Source organism: Schistocerca serialis, chromosome 5, assembly GCF_023864345.2.
Source record: "Schistocerca serialis cubense isolate TAMUIC-IGC-003099 chromosome 5, iqSchSeri2.2, whole genome shotgun sequence".
Classification (NCBI taxonomy): domain Eukaryota; kingdom Metazoa; phylum Arthropoda; class Insecta; order Orthoptera; family Acrididae; genus Schistocerca; species Schistocerca serialis.
This window is the reverse complement of record NC_064642.1, coordinates 246,176,978-246,197,723: the sequence shown is the minus strand read 5'-3', so window position 1 is coordinate 246,197,723 and position 20,746 is coordinate 246,176,978. Positions and strand designations below refer to the sequence as shown.

The window sequence follows — 20,746 nt, the reverse complement described above, 5'->3', positions numbered from 1 at the left end:
TTGTAATTCAGTGGTTCAGAGCTTTTCTACATATTGGGGATTCATTCAAACAGAACTTGGATGATATTGTCCTAAAGCTGAATGCTGTATTTTGTGATTTATCTCAGGTTGGCTATTTTGCCATTTGCTAACTGCTGGAAGGACTCTTAGGTTGGCTGTTTTGCTTTTTGCTGACCGCTGGAAGGAAATACTGCAGCTTTCTGGATAAGCAATCACGGGGTGTATATAAGCCATATGCAACCTATACCACTAATTCTGGGCGGCGGTGGGGGGTGGGGGGGGGGTTGGGGTGGGGGGTGGGGGGGTTGAGGGATTACAAATGTCTTCCATTGTCAGCCAACAGTAATAAATGCATGAAAGCCCATGCTTCCTTTTTGACTCTCAGAGATGTAATACATTAATATAGAGCTTGTAAGGCTGTATGTTTGACATATTTTTCTTTTCTCTGTACCATAAAATTATGCACTATGAACAGCGAAATGCTTTTACAGCAATGTGCATGTCAGGCCTGTACCAAAGAGTAGGCTCTGCAGTGGGGACGTCTGGAAAGAAACATCCCATGATGACTGATACCCATCCTTATAGCAGTGATGGGCTTTAAAACTTCAGGTTGAGTGGTAGCACAGTGCTTAAGCACTGCTACTGCTGTGCCATTTTCTGCATCCACAGTTTGTATCTGATGTGCCACAAAGTGTGTGTGTGTATGTGTGCACTGATACAAAATAAATCTGATGCTTCGCCAATGACACCTCAGGCTACCATGAGCTTCATGGAGACAATGATATGCTGAAAGGCAGTAAATTTTCTTATTCAGTTAATGTGAGTTCAATATAGAGGGTTTGAATACATTAGAAATCAGGGTGCTGCTGTTATGTCAATGCTGTACCGGTTAGCTATAGTTCCGCATGTGTGAACAGTCTGAGTACAGTGGCGCTGCGGTTGCATGCTAATAATTGTTGACTGGTTCCTTCTTGCTGAAGCGTGCAAGAGTGTGAGATGAAGTGTAACTTACTATGGAAATTGAGAGCATGATTTTGTTGATGTAGTGTGGCACTGTCAGGGTGAAAATGGCCTACTCTTGGGATTAGAGACCTCTAATGAAGCTGTGTTTTGTGAGATTTTGGATGGAATAAGATAAAAATTAAGTGATGCAGTGAATACAGTTGTAAATGTGCTCCACAAGAGTAAGACTGATGCCTGGAAAAAGTTCAATGCTGTAGCCCACGTACATAGTTTGCAAAGTGCAAACAAAATTGTTGTATTCTTGTTAATGCCAACTCCACTGTGAGAAAAAAAGTGCTCCACCAAATGAAAATGGGGCACAGAGCAATGTCACTATTATGTTCCTGTGACCTCCAAGTGTACAGTTTGTGATTCAGTGGTAATTACGTGCTGTGAAGACCTTAGACCATTCAGTATGGTTCATGGCTCAGGTTTCAGATAGGTAACCCAAGCACTTGTACGTGTAGGAACTGAAGTGGGCAGTGAAGTTGATGTGGAGGCTATACTACCTCATGCAACTTCAGCTAAGAATCAAATAATTTCCATTGCAGACACTATTAAAGAGGAAATGATAATGAAATGGACACCCTAGCTGCAAACCCGCATTGATATACTTCATTGGGGACATGTTGAAAATGTGTGCCCCGACCAGGACTCGAACCGGGGATCTCCTGCTTACATGGCAGACACTCTATCCATCTGAGCCATTGAGGGCACAGAGGATAGTGTGCCTGCAGGGACTTATCCATTGGCACGCTCTCTTTGAGACCCACATTCCCAACATGTCCATACCACTACATTCATAGTGCGCCTAATAGATGTTTGCCCATCATACTCATTACTCGTGGCAGATTAATCTACCAAGTGCAGTACGAGTTCGGGCATAGCGTGTGCGTTCGCACAAGAAGGTCAATGGCCGGGAAGCCATATTTTAACTATATATGACAGTAGTATCTGTTCCTGAAAGAACAGTTACCGTTGATAACCATGCAGCTTTGCTAGAAACGAAATGATAATGAAATGGACACCCTAGCTGCAAACTGGCGTTGATATACTTCATTGGGGACATGTTGAAAATGTGTGCCTCGACCAGGACTCGAACTCGGTTCACATGAAACTACATCGAGCCTATTGCAATTGTTGCATTAGTTGAAATTTCAACAGCACGCGAGAAGTCTGGACCTTGCGACAAACACCACATATTGTTGTCGGGCCTCTCAATTGCTACTACTGAAAAATATGCAGAGGCAGAAACTGACATTTTTGGATCATATTATGAATGTGAAAAGACAGTACCTCTTCAGGCCCATGTAGCTAAGTGTGTACCGTGTATTCAAGCCTTAGGAGGCAGTTGTGAGAGGAATGCAAGTGCTGTAGGTTTGGCTTTTACCAAGTGTCACTCTTGCCTGGACCCTGATGTTATGGATGACATTCTATTGACTTGTAGTTAATGGTCTGCCAAATACTTCTGACTTAGCTAATTAATGTTGATACTATACAGATGATATAGTGATACTATGATATTTTGTAACTTGAACTTAATGATCCTGTCCGGTGGTCTCCTAGGAATAGCTAAATGGTGGACCATTCTCTCTCAGGAGCTTCTTAATGTCACAATAACCAATGACACAAGACTTATCGAATTGCTCGTAAGCATTGTTAAATGATACTGAGATAGTTTTTAACCAACACAGGTAAGAACAGGCATATTTTTAGCAGTCATTATCGTTTCATAGGGTAGACTGCTATGTACAGATTTAATGAAATGAGACTATTAAGATATACAGGTATATCAAGGTTATCAGTTTGTGTATTCTTTTGGTCACAGAAACTTGTGTTTTTGTGTCAATACAGAGTGTTGTAACCTACCATTCATTTCAGTAACTTTTTGAAAGAGTACTGTAAATTTAATTTAATATTTAATCTACATTCAGAGAAACACTTCGTCTCATGTCCTATTTCCGTGTACTGTTGTCACAAATTTGGTAACTTGTCGAAAATGTGTGTATGTCAACTTAATTGTGAGACATTTTCTGAGTATAGATTAAATATTAAAATAAGTTTACAGCAATCTTCAAAGAAGTTTTGTAAATGTACATACATATGTACATACGAGGGCTGTTCAATGAAAAATGATCATAATTTTTTTTGACAGCATACCTTCACTCATCCTCATAATTTTGATGGTCCTTCTCAAAACAATCTCCTTTGGATGCGGTGAATTTGTTCCAGCATGTTTGAAACAGTTCTTCGAAAGGTCTTTCAGAATTGCCTTCACTACTGCTTCTGATGATGGAAAATGTGCTGCGTGAAGGAGTTTCTTCAGGTTATGGAATAGAAAAAAGTCATACAGGGCTAAATCCAGGTTGTAGGGTGGGTGAGGGATGCAGTTCACACTGATTTTTGCACGGTGTTCAGTAACAACATTTGCAATTCGTGGACGTCCATTATTGTGATGCAGCATCCAGCCTGTTTCCTAGATATGTGGTCTTCGGCACCTGATATGGACTTGCAAAGTTTTCAGAAAAACCCTGTAGTATTGTCCATTACTGATGTGTGTGGAGCTAGAACATGTTACTAAACCATTCCATAAGTTTTGAAAAATTAGATCACTATAACTTTCCCAACAGAAACAACCACTTTCCAGGAGGCGTTGATGAAGGGATTTCTACAATGAGCCGTGCAGTTTGCTCTCTGGATCAAAATGATGTAACCAAGTTTCATCAGCAGTGATTACTTTTGAAAGAAACTCTAGGTCTTCCTCTAACATCAACTCAAGTGCACATGAATGTTCTTTTGTTCAGGTATCAGCAGTCTTGGAATCCACCATGCTCAAACCTATCTTTGCCACTGAATTATGTGTGGCACCCCATGCAATGTTCAGTATTTCAGCAAGTGTTCATAAGGACATTAGTTGATTGTCCCTCACAATGATAGCAATGATCTTGATGTTTTTCTCTGTAAGAGCAATAACTGGAGTGCTGGGTCTACCTTTCTTTGTAATTAATTTCAAAATATTTTGTACACCTGTGTATCGCCAACATTATCATATGATGAAATTCTAGTTCGAGAAATTACAGCTGTAAAAAAAATTATGATCACTTTTTTTTTTTTTAAACAGCCCTCATACAAATACATATAAATGTATTCCACAAGATTTTGGGATTGCAGCCGGATCTCATCGACTTCTTTCCACGATATTTCGGCTGACAACCTTACAGCCATCTTCAGGCGAGTGTTTGACACTGGAGATTGCTAGTGCAAGTCGCTCTATTTATACGTAAAAGTGCCGCAGGCATGCATGCGCAAGCTACCGTAGCATGCGCGCCACCTGTCGATTCCAAGGCCCTCTACAATATTACTGCATCTATGGAGCGCAAACGAATGCGTGAAAAATGCAAAATTTCAATATTAAAATTAAAATCTTGTGGAAATCTTGTGGAATATTCGATACACCGGGAAAACTTCAAGAGTCACATATAAATGTGTGTATAAACAGAACAACATTCTGTGTTAACTGATTAGCCATTGTTTTGGTACATAATAAATGTTGTGCCCAACAGTTTTATGCGTTAGTGGCAGTGTTGAGAGTCCTCATTTGTACTTGTGAACTCTTGTTTTCATTTTCCTTTCTACACTAGTATAGCCCACTTGTATGTAACAGCTGATACAAGTGATAATTTTTAGTAAAATGGGCAGCAGTGGAGACCGATGAGTCGAGTCTCCGAGCATATGCAGATGATGGGTTTGGAGATGGTGTCATAAGACCCCCTGGCAATTTTAAAGTGAGCATGACTTTTCTGGAAAAACACTAAAAGAAAAACTTCTGGAGGCAGATACCTCTTGGTGGGCATTGAAATGTTTCAGTGCTGCCAACTGTTTTAATGTAATCTGGGCAAAAAAATTAGAAATCATTCCCAGTCCAGGGAAAAAAAGGAATCATGTTCAAGACACAAAGAAACAATGTCTGTGCATGGAACAATATTCTGCATTTTGTTGACCAAATACTAGATAGAAAACCAAACGACTGTATGTGCATCCAAATCAAAAGCATTTTCCATGGAGGATTCTGTGTACTATAAAGAAAAGAAGGATTTTGATCACTTGCATGTACATTATTTGCAGTTCTATATGGTCCAGTATTGAACAATGGAAAATCCAGGATGGAATATAACAATATTATGAGAAGGAAATTTCCTACTCACCATATAATGGAGATGCTGAGTTGCAGCTAGACACAAAAAAAGACTTTCATAAATAAAGCTTTCGGCCAGTAAGGCCTTTGTCAAAAATAAAAAATAGACCACACACACACACACACACACACACACACACACACACATGACTGCAGTATGAGGCAACTGGGGCCACATTGCGAGCAGTAGCACCAGTGTATGATGGGAGTGGCAACTGGGTGGGGGAGAGCGAAGGATAATAGGATAGGGGTGGCAACCAGTGAAGTGCTGCAGGTTAGACGGAGGGCAGGTGAGAGAGGTGGGTAGGGGGGTAAAGGAAAAGGAGAGAAATGAAAAGACTAGGTGTGGTGGTGGAATTAGGGCTGTGTAGCGCTGGAATGGGAACAGGGAAGGAGCTGGGTGGATGAGGACAATGACTAATGAAGTTAGTCAGTTCATTAGTTGGTGAACCCTTGCTGACAGTGTAAGGCAGTGTGGTGGTACCCTTGAAGCTTTGATGTCATTTATGTGCTTTGGTGCACCTGACTGCTGACTGCTTGGTTGGCTCTGACAAACATCTTTCTGTGACCCTGCTGAAAACACAGTTGACAAACATCATGATGATGTGGGCAACTACGTCTAGTATCATGTGTAGAAAAACAGTACTGACAACTGGGCAGCCTGGGAAAATGTCTCTGAGGCCAGATGGAAAAATGTTCTGGCATTGCATTTTATTCCTGCATATTTAAGTGGGAGCCACTCCAGTGGCACTTAGACCACACAACATTTTTGCAATTTTACCAGCAGACAGGTTAGGTCATTCCCCATTTTCCAATTGAGATGTCAGTTTTGATGTCTCACAGCCCATGTAAATGTAAACCTGAGCTGTTTGAGAGCTTTCAAAAATGTTAGAAATATGAAAAACATCAGCCAAAGACATGACTGTCATAAAGTCCTAAAGTTTGAGCACATACTTCACTGTCCCTTGCTAGTCAAATCCCACGTCATGTATTAACAATGCTGCAAATGGTAGTCCACAAGAACAAGTTAGCTTGCATATTCTGCTCAGGCCTTGTAGGTCTGTGATCTGTGTCGCATAACTGTATGATGTCTAACAATGTTGAAGGAACTCGAAACAAGTGGCCTCCACATTTTTGTAGAAAGATGTTCATTTAAAAGTGAGTGAATAGTACCAATGGGCAGCAATGCTGGATCAGATAAAGGGGCCAGTTTTTCCCCATGATAATAGAGCTGCAGGTTTATAAGTAATAGAAAAGTTGACAAGTCCTCAGGATGTTTCATATCCCTTGCTGGACAATAAAGTGATAAGTGATTTTGATACACTCCCAAGTGCTCTGGGATTACCAGAAGCAGTTGTAGACTGCCAGATTTGTAAGCTTCTGTATGAGCTCATGCTGCTGCTCGAGCTGCTGTTTACAGTCTGCAAAACTACTTGGCCATCATGGTTAAAACACATAGTAAAATGGCCTGACAATTCCTATTCTGGTACAGGGTGGGTTACAGTTCCAAAAAATCGCCATTGGTATTGTTCTAAATCAGCTTCTTGAACAACACCAGTGTTATCAAGGATAAATTATTTACAAATAAATCACAGAATGTAATAGCTTTTGACTCTCCTGGAAATACAGAAAACTAAAAATGTCTGGAGGTAAAAACTGATTGGCTGATACAGTTCTATCTAAGTTTGTTGACTAACTCACACAGGAGAACACTTAGGTTTGACTGGAAAACACATGAATAAGAACCACACTTTCGCTGCACCCATATGCAATCTGTTCAGTCACTGAAAACACAACTGTTGGTTGAACTTTGAGTAAAGATAGTACTGCATTAAGCAGAAAGACAAGTCCGTGTGCCAGCCAAACATTGACAACAGGTAACAAATAAGTTCAAATCACAGTCCAGGAGAAAACCATGTAGTGCAGGATCATCCTCAGTAGGTACACAGAAATCAAATCTGATGCAGGTGGTTTCCCATTTGACCTGGTGCCAATGGAATACAGACACCATTTCTGATCTCCATGTCTAATTACACAAGATACACTATTAAATAACTTCAATCTTGTAGAGAACATGCAGCATTATAGTGGATTAATTTTTTTGTAGAGAATAAACAGCTTTATAGTGGATTAATTTGATGTGTTTACCAATGTTACTATTTGATATTGATGTTGTAGGTGAATCCACTTTCTCCAGATTGTGGGTAACAGACAACAACTGCTGCATCAATGATATTATAGAGTCTTAAGTGCTCTCTTTCCTTCAATCCATTTATGAAGCTCTATTACACTAGGAGCAACCTTGTAGACTTTGGATAAAAAGTGTTCATGGCACTTTTTTGTACATATACAATTTTCTCCATTGCCTACTTTTTCATTTTACTTGTTACATGTTGAATACATTTGAAATTATTTGTCACACATTGAATATATTTGAAATAGATTGTGGTGCTTGTCCACTCACATCTCGTGGTATGCATTCAAAAACTACTTTGTTCAGTAGAACATAGTATAGGGGCTTTGTGATAATTTTTGGCACTTTACCAAATATTCATTTGGGACACATCTTTTTATATTGTTATAGTCCATACATGGATTAAATTTAATAAATTTCTTCCTTCTTGTTGTTGAAAGGTGGATTAGGATTTAATTGACCTCCTGATGATAGCAGCGTAAGAGGCTGATCACGAATTCAAATTGGAGAACATGTAGAAGGAAATTATCTATCTTCTTCTTCTTTGCATTTTAATATAAAAAAGTATCAGCAAGGTTCTAAATAATTTGTGGAAATCACTGTAAACCTGAATCTAGGTGGCCAGGTGGCATTTTGTACTATATTTCTACAGAGTACAAATCTGATATATTAACTACTATGATAACTCTGTTGATTGTTCTCCTTTTTACAGTTTTCACAAAACCTGTCAACATAGTAATAAATTTGTACAATAAAAAGTCAGATTTTCTGTCATCCATGAAGATTTATTTTCAAAAAAAAATATTGTTAGGCACATGAAGTTGTTGAAATACTTTTGTTATTATTTCTATAAAATTAATGTGTCATCTTTTTTAATTTTATTGTACTATTTGTTCAGATTTTATTCATGTAATTAAGTTAAATAATAACGTTCATTTGTTAGAATATGATTCACTTGTCTTCATCTTCACTTCATTCGTTTTAATACTATTGTTGTAGGTATAGTTTCATATAAAATATTAATGTACCTTTTAATAAATAAATCTGTATGGCAACAATTCTTGAAACACAACATTTTTCATTTAAGCTCAAATACTGTCTCACTATATCTGGCAAAGGTTCTTTTACAGCCTTAGAGCTTCATGACATCTATTTGTATTCTGTATTCTAGTAACAAAATGCTTTCTAATGTAGAACTTATTTTTTCTGTGTAATAAATTATTTCCCTAACTGAGAACTGTGCTTACCATGATTTGTTTCTCGGTGTAGTATGAATCTGTATTATTTGTTATAAGTGTCTATGTGACATTTAATCTATAAAAGAGGAAAAATTTAGTTTTGTTTTATCCATTACAAAACATTGTAGAAAATCCGTGATCACAAAATCAATAATTTCTTTTAACGTCAAAAGATTTGCTGGTGTCAGTCATAATTTTTATTTACTTTATATTTCCATACCATATATGTTAATACTGTAACTCACAGTATCAAATCTTTTGTTGTTTAAAACCATTAAATATTTGTGTTATTAAATTTATGCATGCCTGTTGTGATACAGTAACATCAGTACAGCTCTTATTTCACAGGTTGGATGTATGAGTACAAATTCTGATACCAAGTCACCTGACAATCCACATGAACAGAGGACTATTACAATGACGAATGAAAGATGTGCTCCTATTTCTGGGGCTAAGGTGGTTCCTACTTCATTAAATACAGGTCGCTTTGTGAAAGAAGAGCCTACATATCCTGAGTTGACAATTGATGAAACGGTTTGTGGCAGTCATGAAACATCAGACAATTCTAGCTGTTCGAACAACAGGCTTAATATTAGTAGAAACAATATAAATTATGAACAAGGAAAATCTCAAGTGCAAGGAACTGGCAGAGTTAAGTTAAAGCGACGTTGGGTGGAATCTGAAGATTCAAGTGCTTCTTGTGATCAAGTCAATGCCAAAAAACAAACTGGTGTCAGCAGGAGCTCTGGTCTGAATACTGGCCAAATCAGTCATAAATTTACAGCTTCTGGGTCAACGCAGGCAGCTGAAAGTGGAATGCAGAGCAATTTTACTGAAAAAGGTGATAATAGTTTCTTTGTTGCATCATGAGCTTCTTTGCACTGAAAGATTCTTTGGCCAGAAAGTGAGTTGTATGATCTGAATGTTCTTGTTGTTCCTTTTTCCTCTCTCTTCACTCATAATTAAATTTGTTGCAGAATCTTTAAATGTCTTTACATTCTTCATGAATAATCATAGTCCAGTATTAATTAGTTAGGACATATGCTTGAACACTCTCTACTGTAAATTATTTTTTTGATTAGTCTTGAAGTAGACAGTAAACTTGAGTTTATTATGTGTTTAATATTACAGTATCGACCTCCTCAGAATGACTTCTAATCTTAATACATTTGCTATCTGAAGTGAGCCACCAATTAAGGTGGCACAGTGGTTATGACACTATATTTGTATTTAGAAGGAACTGAGTGATGAGGTGAAGTGGTAAAACACTGAACTTAGATTCAGTTCCCTGTCTGCCCATCCAAAATTTAATTCTCTATGGTTTGTAACAATATTATGAAAAGGATAGTTGCTTCTCATCATATAGCAGAGATGCTGAGTCGCAGAGAGGCACAACAAAAAGACTGTCACAAAATAAACTTTCAGCCTTGTTGGCCGAATGCTTATTTTCTGACAGTCATTTGTTATTCCTATCTGCAACTCAGCATCTGTTGTTCCATTCCATCCTGGATTTTCCATTTTTTGTTTTCTATGGTTTCCATGACTCAGTTAATTACAAATGCAAAGATAGTACCCTCAAAAAGGCACATCTGATTTCATTCTCAATCTTAGATTGTGATTTGCTTTTAATAACAAAGACTGGACGCTAATCCCTGATCTCTTTTTTTTTTCCATGTGAGAAGAGGTGAGCTCCAGACCTGTTCAGACATCCAGATTCAGGTTTTCCACAGTTTCCATTAATTGATCAAGGCAAATTCTGTGATGATTCCTTTCAAAAGGACATGAACAGTTTCATTCCCTATCGATGTCCAATCAAAGCTCAAGTTTCTTCTTTAATTACATCATAGATGATGGGTTGTTAGACTCAAATTTATTTTTCTTCTTTTGAAATGAATAATAAAACATGACTGATTTTCATTATAAATTAGACATGCCAAAACATACCATTAAAGCATTCTTAGAATCTTATTCCTAGGCCCTTTGCTCTGTGACAGTTGCCAATGTGCTTTTCCCTCTATGCTAACAGGCCAGCAACTTTTATCTCAACTGTTTCAAGCCTGCTGCACTCTGTGCATTAATGACTCTCCATCTCCGAATAGGTACGCTGGCAAGCGCGACATCGGCACGTCCCATCCGTCGTCGGATCCAAGTTGTGAAGTCTCTTCTTCGACCCCATCTGCCGTTGTGTTAGAATTTGTGTTATGCTCATTGGTTTGGGTTTGTTGTATACCACGGGAATCATCTTCATACATGCCTCTTCTGTATCCCACAGCGGGACGCAAGTGGTACGCCATCCTGCAATGTCCAAAACATAGAATAACCTATTGAGCCACTGTGCTCGATAATGTAAACATAATTCGTAGCTGCATTTGCATTGCCATTTCTTCTTCTCCGTACTCAACTTGTTCACAAGCCTATATTTGGTGTTACCCTGCAAGGGAGACCTCACTGACCGTGAGGCCATTTTCTAGGATGGCCTACGGCTGTGTGTCTGAGAAGGACTGTGTGATAACTATTGAGGCTCTAATATGTGTACCATAGAGGTCTGTATCTACCCTGTCGAAAGTCAAAGTAACGCTGCGCACACCTTATACCATTTGGCATAAATGCAAATTCTCTATATGCTTGTCTAAACTGTTCAATTAATTCTTCCAAGTTCGGTTTGAAATACCAAAGTTCCTCAAGAACTATTACAGCCGCTGTAACAAAATTATTACCTATGTCTATCGTATTAACGTAAGAGTAGAGCGACTGACATTAGATGATAGGGCTAACAAAAAAATATTTGCTCCAGAAAATGACTTCAAATGTAAAAGTCAAATATAGCACTAGGGACAAGAATCAGTACAATATAAATCTTAATGGTTGATGTACTTGCTTTTTAATATCCAACTACATCCTCAGAAAGTTCTGTACTTAGTATAGGCAATCTTCAAACTCTATATGGCCCTGTTCTCTTTCCCTGTAAATGAGCAAGTAACTCATGCTTCATCATACAATCATTTAAATTACAAGAAAATAATAAAATAAATGTTAACAGCATGAACACTTAGTGTTAACTAACAATCCACACCAGCTTCACATGGTTAGCACTTAAGTATGTGCAGCTGGACGACTTGTCTGGCATAGTGGTAATAAATTATATACGTGAACCTTCCCCAAGAATAAGTCTGTCTATTAGTGAAAACTGTATCAAAATCCTTACAGTAGTTTCTGAGATTAGCGTTCACGTACAGATAGAAAAACTTGGCAGGTAACTAAATATTGTAGAAAAGTTCTTGTAGAATTTAAGTACTTTAGGATTAAAAGAGACCACTCACTGAAAAGCAGAAGCGTTAAGTTGTCGATAGGCACACACAAAAGAAGGAAAACTTGCTAGCTTTCAGTTATCCTTTGACGAGCTAGAATAGCTAGAATGAGGGTGGGAGGGACGGGGGGGGGGGGGGGGGGACGTGATTGTAGCAGCCGGTGGAAAGTGGCATACACTGAAAGCGACATGACTTAGGAGGAGATTTTATTTGAGATTGAGGCTAGGATGATAATGAGAGCGGAGGATGTGTTGTAAGGATGACTCCCATCTGCATAATTTAGAGAAGCTGGTGGTGGAGGGAAGTATCAAGATGGCTTGGTTTGTCAGGTAGCCATTGAAATTGAGCATGTTGTACTCAGCTGCATGTTATACCACTGGCTGGTAAACTTTGTTCTTGAAAACAGTTTTATTGTGGCCATTCAGACACTGCTGCAAAGACTGCACAGCCTTTTATTTTGGTGTGACTACCAACCAGCTGTCCACCAGGATGAATGACCACCACCAGACTGTTGTCAAGAAGAAAGTTTACCACATGGTGGCACAACATGCCTATGAGTACAACATGCTCAATTTCATTGGCTATCTCGCAACTCTTGATACTTCCCTCCATCACCAACTTTTTAGAACTATGTAAATAGGAGTTATCATTACAACACATCCTCAACTCCCATAATCATCCTGGTCTCAATCTCATCTAACCCACTGCTCAACACTCTCCACCCGACAGTTTCCTTTTCCTCCATCCTGTTGCCCCCTCCCAATTCAGGTCCCCATATTGCCTTCAGCCTATGCCCCTCCCAGCAGCCTCTACAATTGTGCCAGCTCATATATCTGCCACCCCTCCCTACCACATTCATAGCTGAAAAACTGCCCCCGCCCCCCTCTTTCTCCCTGAGCGACTAGCAATTCAGCTCCTAGTCCCTCTCTGTTTACCTACCCCAACTGACACTACCCACAGAACACAACCAATCAGCCTGCTGCAAAAGATTGTTTGCACTGTCAGTCTAACCAGCCCCATGTCGGGACATAGATATGTGTGCATGTATGTGAGAGTGCGTGTGTATATTTGTGCATTTTGCTTTAGCTTGTCAAAGGATAACTCTGAGAGCTGTTGAGTTTCCTTCTTTTGTGTGTGCCTATTGTCAACTCAACACCTCGACTTTTCGGTAAGGAGTCGCTTTACTGGCAAGGGACTTTCATATCACAGTTCAACCAATGTACACAAAATAATTAGAAATGATACACACAAACATCTATCATGACTCAGTCTAGCTATTAATGAAAACCTTATGAAAATCCCTCCAGTAGTTCTTGAGATTAGCCTTCATGTACAAATAGAAAAACATGTCAGGAGACTTTAATTTGTTATAGTTCAGCCAATTTGTACAAAATATTTATATATTTTATACACAAATGTTCGTTGTGACTTAGTCTATTAGTGAAAACTATGTCAAAATCCCTACAGTAATTTCTGAGATCAGTCTTCAGAATAAACTCCACCTCACTCAGTACACAGGAAAGAGATATATGTCCTCCTAATCTGCTAGTTTTTACCTCATATGTGTCACATTGTGAAAGACACACTTATGTGTTGGAGACCATCTTCCCATCTTAATTCTAATGTGACAGGTTCATCATCTTTGCAAAGTCTGTATATTTAAATATAGTTACTCAATTTCCTATTTCATAGAATTTTTTTAAAAATAAAATGTCAGATTTCCAAGATCACTTTCTTCTTTGCAGATCTGTAAGTTTCTCATCCAAGTCAGTGTCATGTGCAGTGTAAAACAGTAATTTGTTTAAAGTAGTTTTCAGTCACAATGAAATTGAAACCTTCCATTGGTCCATAGCGACTTTTGCAACTACCAGGTGACAAAAAACTAGCATCCTGTCACCAAGGAGCCATTCCCGATACACAGGCAAGTCCAGATGTAGATAAGGAGATTTTTTCTGGGTGATCAAGTATGCTCATTGGTTGCTTGTGTGGGTTTCGTATGTAGGTACCCAAGTCTTTGGGGGTTCTTAGAAGAGGTTCCCAAATGTCATATTTGACTATCTTTATGGCTCTCAAGTCAAAATACTAACATTCATGAAAAATGATGATAGTACAATAATCTTTTTAAATTTTTCATCCACTTTTGTAATGCTTGCATCTGGGAAACTTTATTATCAATGCAGCAGTGTTTTAGAATGCATTGGTAGATTTTTGATAAAATACTGATTTTTAGATCCAGTATCGTCTTTCTGAACATGCCAATATCAAAGAGCCCACAATGATGGGTGAAGGTTATGAATTATCCTGAAAGATACCTTCCCACCAGCATGCAAATGCTGCTCTTGTTACAGTGTTGAACCATGAGTTATGAGGGATTATCATTCGGTTTGGATGTATTGGAAACTGATTACAAGTCCACAGACATCTTTTTCAATTGAATTTTGTACAAACTAATTGCAAAAGTTGATGCTTTTTTCTTGTTCTTGTAATTTTTGAAGTCAAAGGAAACGCTTCGTGAGTAGATCTTGCTGACTCAATTTGTACCATCTCAACAAAAATGAGTTCAATATTTCTCAGTTTTTGTTCACAGGAGGTGTACAAATCAGAAGGTGTGATGGTTCAGTTTTCCTTTGGATGCTGTCAGCTAACTCATTGAACCAATTGTTTTACAGTGCTTCCAATTCAGTTACTGGAAATTTTCCATAAACTGACCCAAAAAAGTTCCACTCACCATTTTCAACAAAATATTTGGGCTGATGGCAGAGATTGGTGAAATTTAGGAATTTTTTGTAGTGAACTCCAGACCCATTGATGTCACTTATTGCAGTAAATTCAGTAGAACCACAAGTTTTCGTAGTCAATGGCTTAAAAAAATGAATGCAAATGTAACATGCCTTAGTCTATCACTAACTATTCAAAAAAACTTTGACATTGTATTTGCTCATTTTCAATAAAGTATACACCAGTGAGATGCACCATGGCTTGATTGTTTACCCAGTGAAAATCTTGGATAGCATCTGGAGCAACAAATGTGTAATTATTTTGAAAATCTGACTGTACAATTACATCATGAAGCTGACCCTTTTGTTTCACAGTTTTCGGATACTGTTTCTGACTTTTTGAAACAAAGTGGTGGATGGTTAGGTCAGGTATTTTTGAAGCCATCTCTCTGACACCATTGTCTGCTTTAAGTTGCTTAGTTTCAAATGATGCATGCTTGTTTTGATACACTGTTTGTATTTACAGTTTTTTTTCAGAATTAATATACTTGTACCAATCAGTAAGGTGTGATTCAAGTAAATTTCTTCCAGGACTATACTTGCATTGATGCAGTGTGTAAGCTTCTGTTTCAGTATTACACACTATAAAAAATATCAAAAAATTTGTAGTTTTTGTCAGAGATGCTACTGGCAGGCATCAGTGTGACATTTTGATGAATTGTGTTAACACACACTGATCGGATACTTGAAGAACCAATGTTGTTGTTGTTGTTGTTGTTGTTGTTGTTGTTGTGGTCTTCAGTCCTGATACTGGTTTGATGCAGCTCTCCATGCTACTCTATCCTGTGCAAGCCTCTTCATCTCCAAGTACCTACTGCAGCCTACATCCTTCTGAATCTGCTTAGTATATTTATCTCTTGGTCTCCCTCTATGATTTTTACCCTCCACGCTGCCCTCCAATACTAAATTGGTGATCCCTCGATGTCTCAGAAAATGTCCTACCAACCAATCCCTTCTTCTAGTCAAGTTGTGCCACAAGCTCCTCTTCTCCCCAATTCTATTCAATACCTCCTCATTAGTTGTGAGATCTACCCATCTAGTCTTCAGCATTCTTCTGTTGCACCACATTTCGAAAGCTTCTATTCTCTTCTTGTCTAAACTATTTATCATCCATGTTTCACTTCCATACATGGCTACACTGCATACAAATACTTTCAGAAACGACCTCCTGACATTTAAATCTATACTCGATGTTAACAAATTTTTCTTCTTCAGAAATGCTTTCCTTGCCATTGCCTATTGAAGAACCAATAGCGACACAATTTTGTCCTTAGTTCACACAATTTTATAAAAGCAGTGAACATTTCCCTCAAATTACTTAGCAAAATTCATTTATTTTCTTGAATTTTATTCCATCACTTCAGACAGAAACAAAGTCCCATTCTAGAGCAGAGCCTTGTCATCCTCCAAAAATTCAAGTACTTAATTCTTTATTCTGTCAGAAATAACTTTGCCCTGGTTTTTCCTTTGTGCTGAGAGCACACCTTTCTCACTTTCAAGCCGCAAATTGTTTGCCGTCCTCTATGAGATACAAAATTCTACTGAGATTTTAGTTTAATAGGCCAACTCCTTTGTGTCAAAGTTAGAATGTGAATTTTCTCCAAAACAAGTAAAGGTGTGTGTTATTTCTTTCAACTCTGTTAGTAGATGAGCATGATCAGGGCAGTTTATCCACTCTTGTGTACTTGAAACTCTTGCCTGCTGTCACTCACCATGGTCAAAATGACTAGCAGGTGTCATTTGACAGATTATTAAGCTTTGTGTCTGACACCAACTACATTTTGTTTTTCTAAATCATCTTGTATCCTTGTACAGTCACTTAATGACGACGCCTTCCCGTGCACCGCAACATCATCAGCAGACAGCCACTGCTTACCCTGATCATTTATGTATATAGGGAATAATATTGGTCCTATCACACTTCCCTGTGGCCCTCTTGATGAATGTTGGCTATCAAGAACAACATACTGGATTCTCTTATTTAAGATGCCCTCAAGCCACTCACATATTTGGAAACCTGTTCCATATGCTCATACCTTCATCAGTAGTCTGCAGTGGGGCACCTTGTCAAATGCTTTCCAGAAATCTAGGAATGTGGCATCTGCCTGTGGCTCTTGATCCATGGTTTGCAGAATATCATGTGAGAAAGGGGCAAGCTGAGTCTTGCATGTGCGATGCTTTCTAAAATTATACGGATTTGTAGACAGAAGCTTTTCTGTCTCAAGGAAATTTATTACATTTGAATTGAAAATATGTTGAGGAATTCTGTAGCAAATCAGTGTTAAAGATATTGGTCTGTAATTCTGTGGATCTGTTCTTTTACCTTTTTTATATACAACAGTCACCTGCACATTTCTCCAGTCGTTTGGGATTTTGTGTTGAACGAGAGATTCCCGATAAATGCAAGCTAAGTAAGGGGCCTATGCTGTGGAGTACTCTTTGTAAGACTGAATTGGGGTTCCTTCTGGACCTGGTGACTTATTTGTTTTCAGCTCTTTTCAGTTGCTTCTCTGTGCCAAGAATGCCTATTACTATGTCATCCATACAGGAGTCTGTGCAAGGTGTGTTTTTATGATCCTCCTTCATGAAAAAAATTCTTAAATGTGAAATTCAAAGGTTTTTGTATGTCCATCCTTCTGATTGAGTTTTGAGGGACTTCGGCCATTCATTTATGTAACACCTGCAGCTGTCCTTATGATCTTATTTATTATATGGCCACCAGTTTTGGTGCTTCTGTACCATCGTCAGGCCTTAACTGATGCTGAGGAAGGTTATCTCCAATTGTGTACACGATTCATCAGTGGCCAATATCTATGAACTGGTTTTTGCAGACTACCTGTAACAATGATCTTGTATCTCCAACCATCAACTACCATTTTAAAACTTCAGCATTCTTTTAGAATCTTCTATTGCCGTAACAGATTGGTCAATGAGTGAATGAATAGCAGCCTTTGACTCATTTAGATATTTTATGTAGAACCAGAATTTTCTCAAATTCTTGACAAGATCTTTTGCTGAGGTATGATGGTGGTAGCTGTTGTATACTTCATGCATTGATCTTTTTACAGATGCATGCATCCCTTCTAGCTTCAGCCCGTTGTCGTTTGTGTACTCTCTTTTGAACTGGGAGTGCATCAATCTTTGTTTCCTCTGCAGTTTCATTTACAGTCTGTTTAAACTTTGCCCATAATTGCTCTCCGTTCAATATACAGGAACTAAATAGTGTCTGTTCATTGTCTGAGTTGGATGGTAACAACCGCTTGTCTGCTTTTGCTAGCAAAAATGCTCTCTTAGCCTCCTTGATTGATTTATCAACTTTAGTAAGCGAAGGTGCTGTGGTGCATGATCACTAATTGCTGTCTTTACGCTGGCACTGTTGATAAGGTCAGGCCTGTTTGTAGCTACAGGTCTAAAATATTTGCTTTGCATGTGGACTCTCCAAATACCTGCTCCAGATGATTTTTGGAAAATGTGTTCAAAGTACTTTGCAAGAATGCCCTGTATCCCATGCAATGAATCCATAGATGCCCCAGTCTATACTCGGTACAGTAAAGTTACCTCCAACTAATATTGCATTGTCATTTTGTTTCGGCACTATTGAGCATGGACTTTCCCTGCAACTGTAGTAGCTCCTTCCTTTGTGTAGCTCTCCCGTGACCTATCAAGGGCAGTCCTATAGTCTGTCGGTAAACTGAAGAGCGAGCGAGCGAGTCCCCACTCTGCCTACCCAGCTACGTCACAAGGCGCTTCTACAGGCTGTTTCACAACGTAGTGCTGACCCTGCCGCGGCATGCACTTTAAATCTGTGGCGATGCCGTGTACAGATACGTTCCGGCAGCGTTTATTTTTAGACAAATGCGTTAAGACTATAAGGATTACAAAAGACAATAGCTTCTTCCGAAACACAACATTATAGAGTAAATAATATTAACAAAGAACGGAAGTCAGAATTCTATTACAAACATAGAACCGAATGCCTGTTCATGTCAATGTATGTTCCTCTATTGCTATTCGTAAAGCGAATCCCATATAGTGCAGTCAATCTGTAGAATTTAAAGTTTGTTCCTACTTTGTGTTTCTACTAAAACTTAGGAGTTTCCTTTGAAGGGCTGCATTGAAACTTAGCAATTCTTGCAATACGAAGAGTGTTTAAAAAGTAACCAGAAATTTATAATTTCTTGTGTTGTATAACTCTTTTTGCCTGTCTTCATGAACAAGTCTGAAAAATATCTGTACAATGTTATGCATATTTGGTACTTACTCTGTTGTCAGTTGTCAAAAAGGTTTCTGTGTTTTGGTAGCAGCATCGATTATTTGTTTTGCATAAAAATAGATTAGAGATTCTGTATTAAATTTTGTTATAAGAATGGAATAAAGTGTATCAAATTTTTAGAAATGTTCAGTATTGCTTTTGGCGAGTCTGAGTATACCAAGGGCATACAAGTGGTATAAACATTTCAAAGCACGCCTTAAAGGACAGCGTTTTTACAAGCATGGATGAGATTCAAAATGAATACTTAAGAGACCTATAAATTATACCGAGGAAACAGTTCCTAAAGTGTTTTGGGAATTGGAAAAAGCACTGTCATAAGTGTATGGTTTGTAGTGGGGAATATTTTGAAGAGGATGACATTGTTGTAGATTAACAAATAAAGTTCTTACCAAAAGTAAAAAGTAATATGTGAACGCATCTCCGAGACTTTGTGACAGAATACATTGAAATGCTACTGTTCCATAAGCATCAAAGGTTTTAAGTATTGAATCACATTCTACTAGCGAAGAGTTAATTAAATTTACTGTGAAGTTCTTATATTATTACTGATTTTTTACAACTAGTGATAAAGGTATTTATTGCATTGGACCACATTTGGGTGTATTTGTCTTGGAAAACTGTTTAACACTTTTACTACCATGTAGTATGTTTCTACCAAAAGAAAATTTATCGCGTATGAGCATAGTCACCCTTGAAAGGACACACAATGTAATTTTTAAGAAATTATTCATTGCCTGTTTACTACATCGTATTTTAGAGGTCATCATCAATAGTGTCACTGTCGTCGTTGTCGTCGTTACTTTCTAAATTAATAACTATGGCATCTAGTATATCCCCAATAGCCCATCCTTAACCCAGTGCTGTCTTTCAAGTTTCTCCAGGTGGAGGCAGTATGCACTCCAGTCATCTTGAGTTATCGTTTCAAAAGCTGTAACAATCGGGACAAGTATTTGTATATGCTATTTTTCGGTTACTGTAAAATTTAGTTTCGAATAAAAAATAGGAGCTCATAAAATGGCTACATACCTTCTTTCACCAACTGTAGCAACTTCGTCATGCAAATATCTCCAAAAATATTTCTTCCTCTGACGAAATTTTTGAGTTTTGCCCTCGCCATTTCAATTGGATTTAAGTCACAGTTGTATGGTGCAAGTCGCAGCACAATGTGTCCATGAGCTTCAAGTATTTTATTAATTTCAAATACTTTTTCCTCCAGCTTACGTTGTTTAATTAAATAAATAATTTTGTTTTTTACACTGAAGAATCAGCTTCCACTTTATTTAATAACCAGTAAATCATCTCTCTCTTATTCGAAGAGCTAATTGGAGCTTGATTATGCTCCTTGTTGTAATGTGAAGCGTTCTCCAATAAACAGCACAGTTCGGTGGCAGATTCAGAATTGCTTTAGTCGATATATAATCTGAAAAATGTTCGTCGTTCATTTGCCCATGGTAGTATCCTGTTGCACATCCTGGTTTATAAATCAACTGTGTGTTGGGTAATAACCCATCTTTTGATCCAATATTGACCAGTATGGTCCTATTGCTTCCGCTAACAGTGTCCATGATGCCATATTCGCCAGAGCCCTGCCAACATTTTCTGTAAGTAATGTTGTTTTCCACCCAAGTTTCATCAATGTAAAAGAATTTTCTGCCTAGCTCCCTTAATTTCCACACTTGGATCAGGTACTTACATCTCTTTACCAGAATCTTTCGTTTACTTACAGATCTTTTCCAGGGAAATACCATTTCACGCAGTG

At 38.2% G+C, this 20,746-nt stretch overlaps 1 protein-coding gene across 5 annotated transcripts in view; it reads left to right on the top strand.

Annotated features, from left to right (window-relative positions):
• Positions 1-20,746, top strand: part of LOC126482298 (transcriptional protein SWT1) — a 342,452-nt gene that overhangs the window by 34,213 nt on the left and 287,493 nt on the right. For all 5 annotated transcript variants that reach the window (XM_050106316.1, XM_050106313.1, XM_050106314.1 and 2 more), the window contains one exon: positions 8,978-9,470. In XM_050106316.1, coding sequence (XP_049962273.1) covers positions 8,978-9,470 — 493 coding nt within the window. The remainder of the gene's footprint in view (positions 1-8,977; positions 9,471-20,746) is intronic.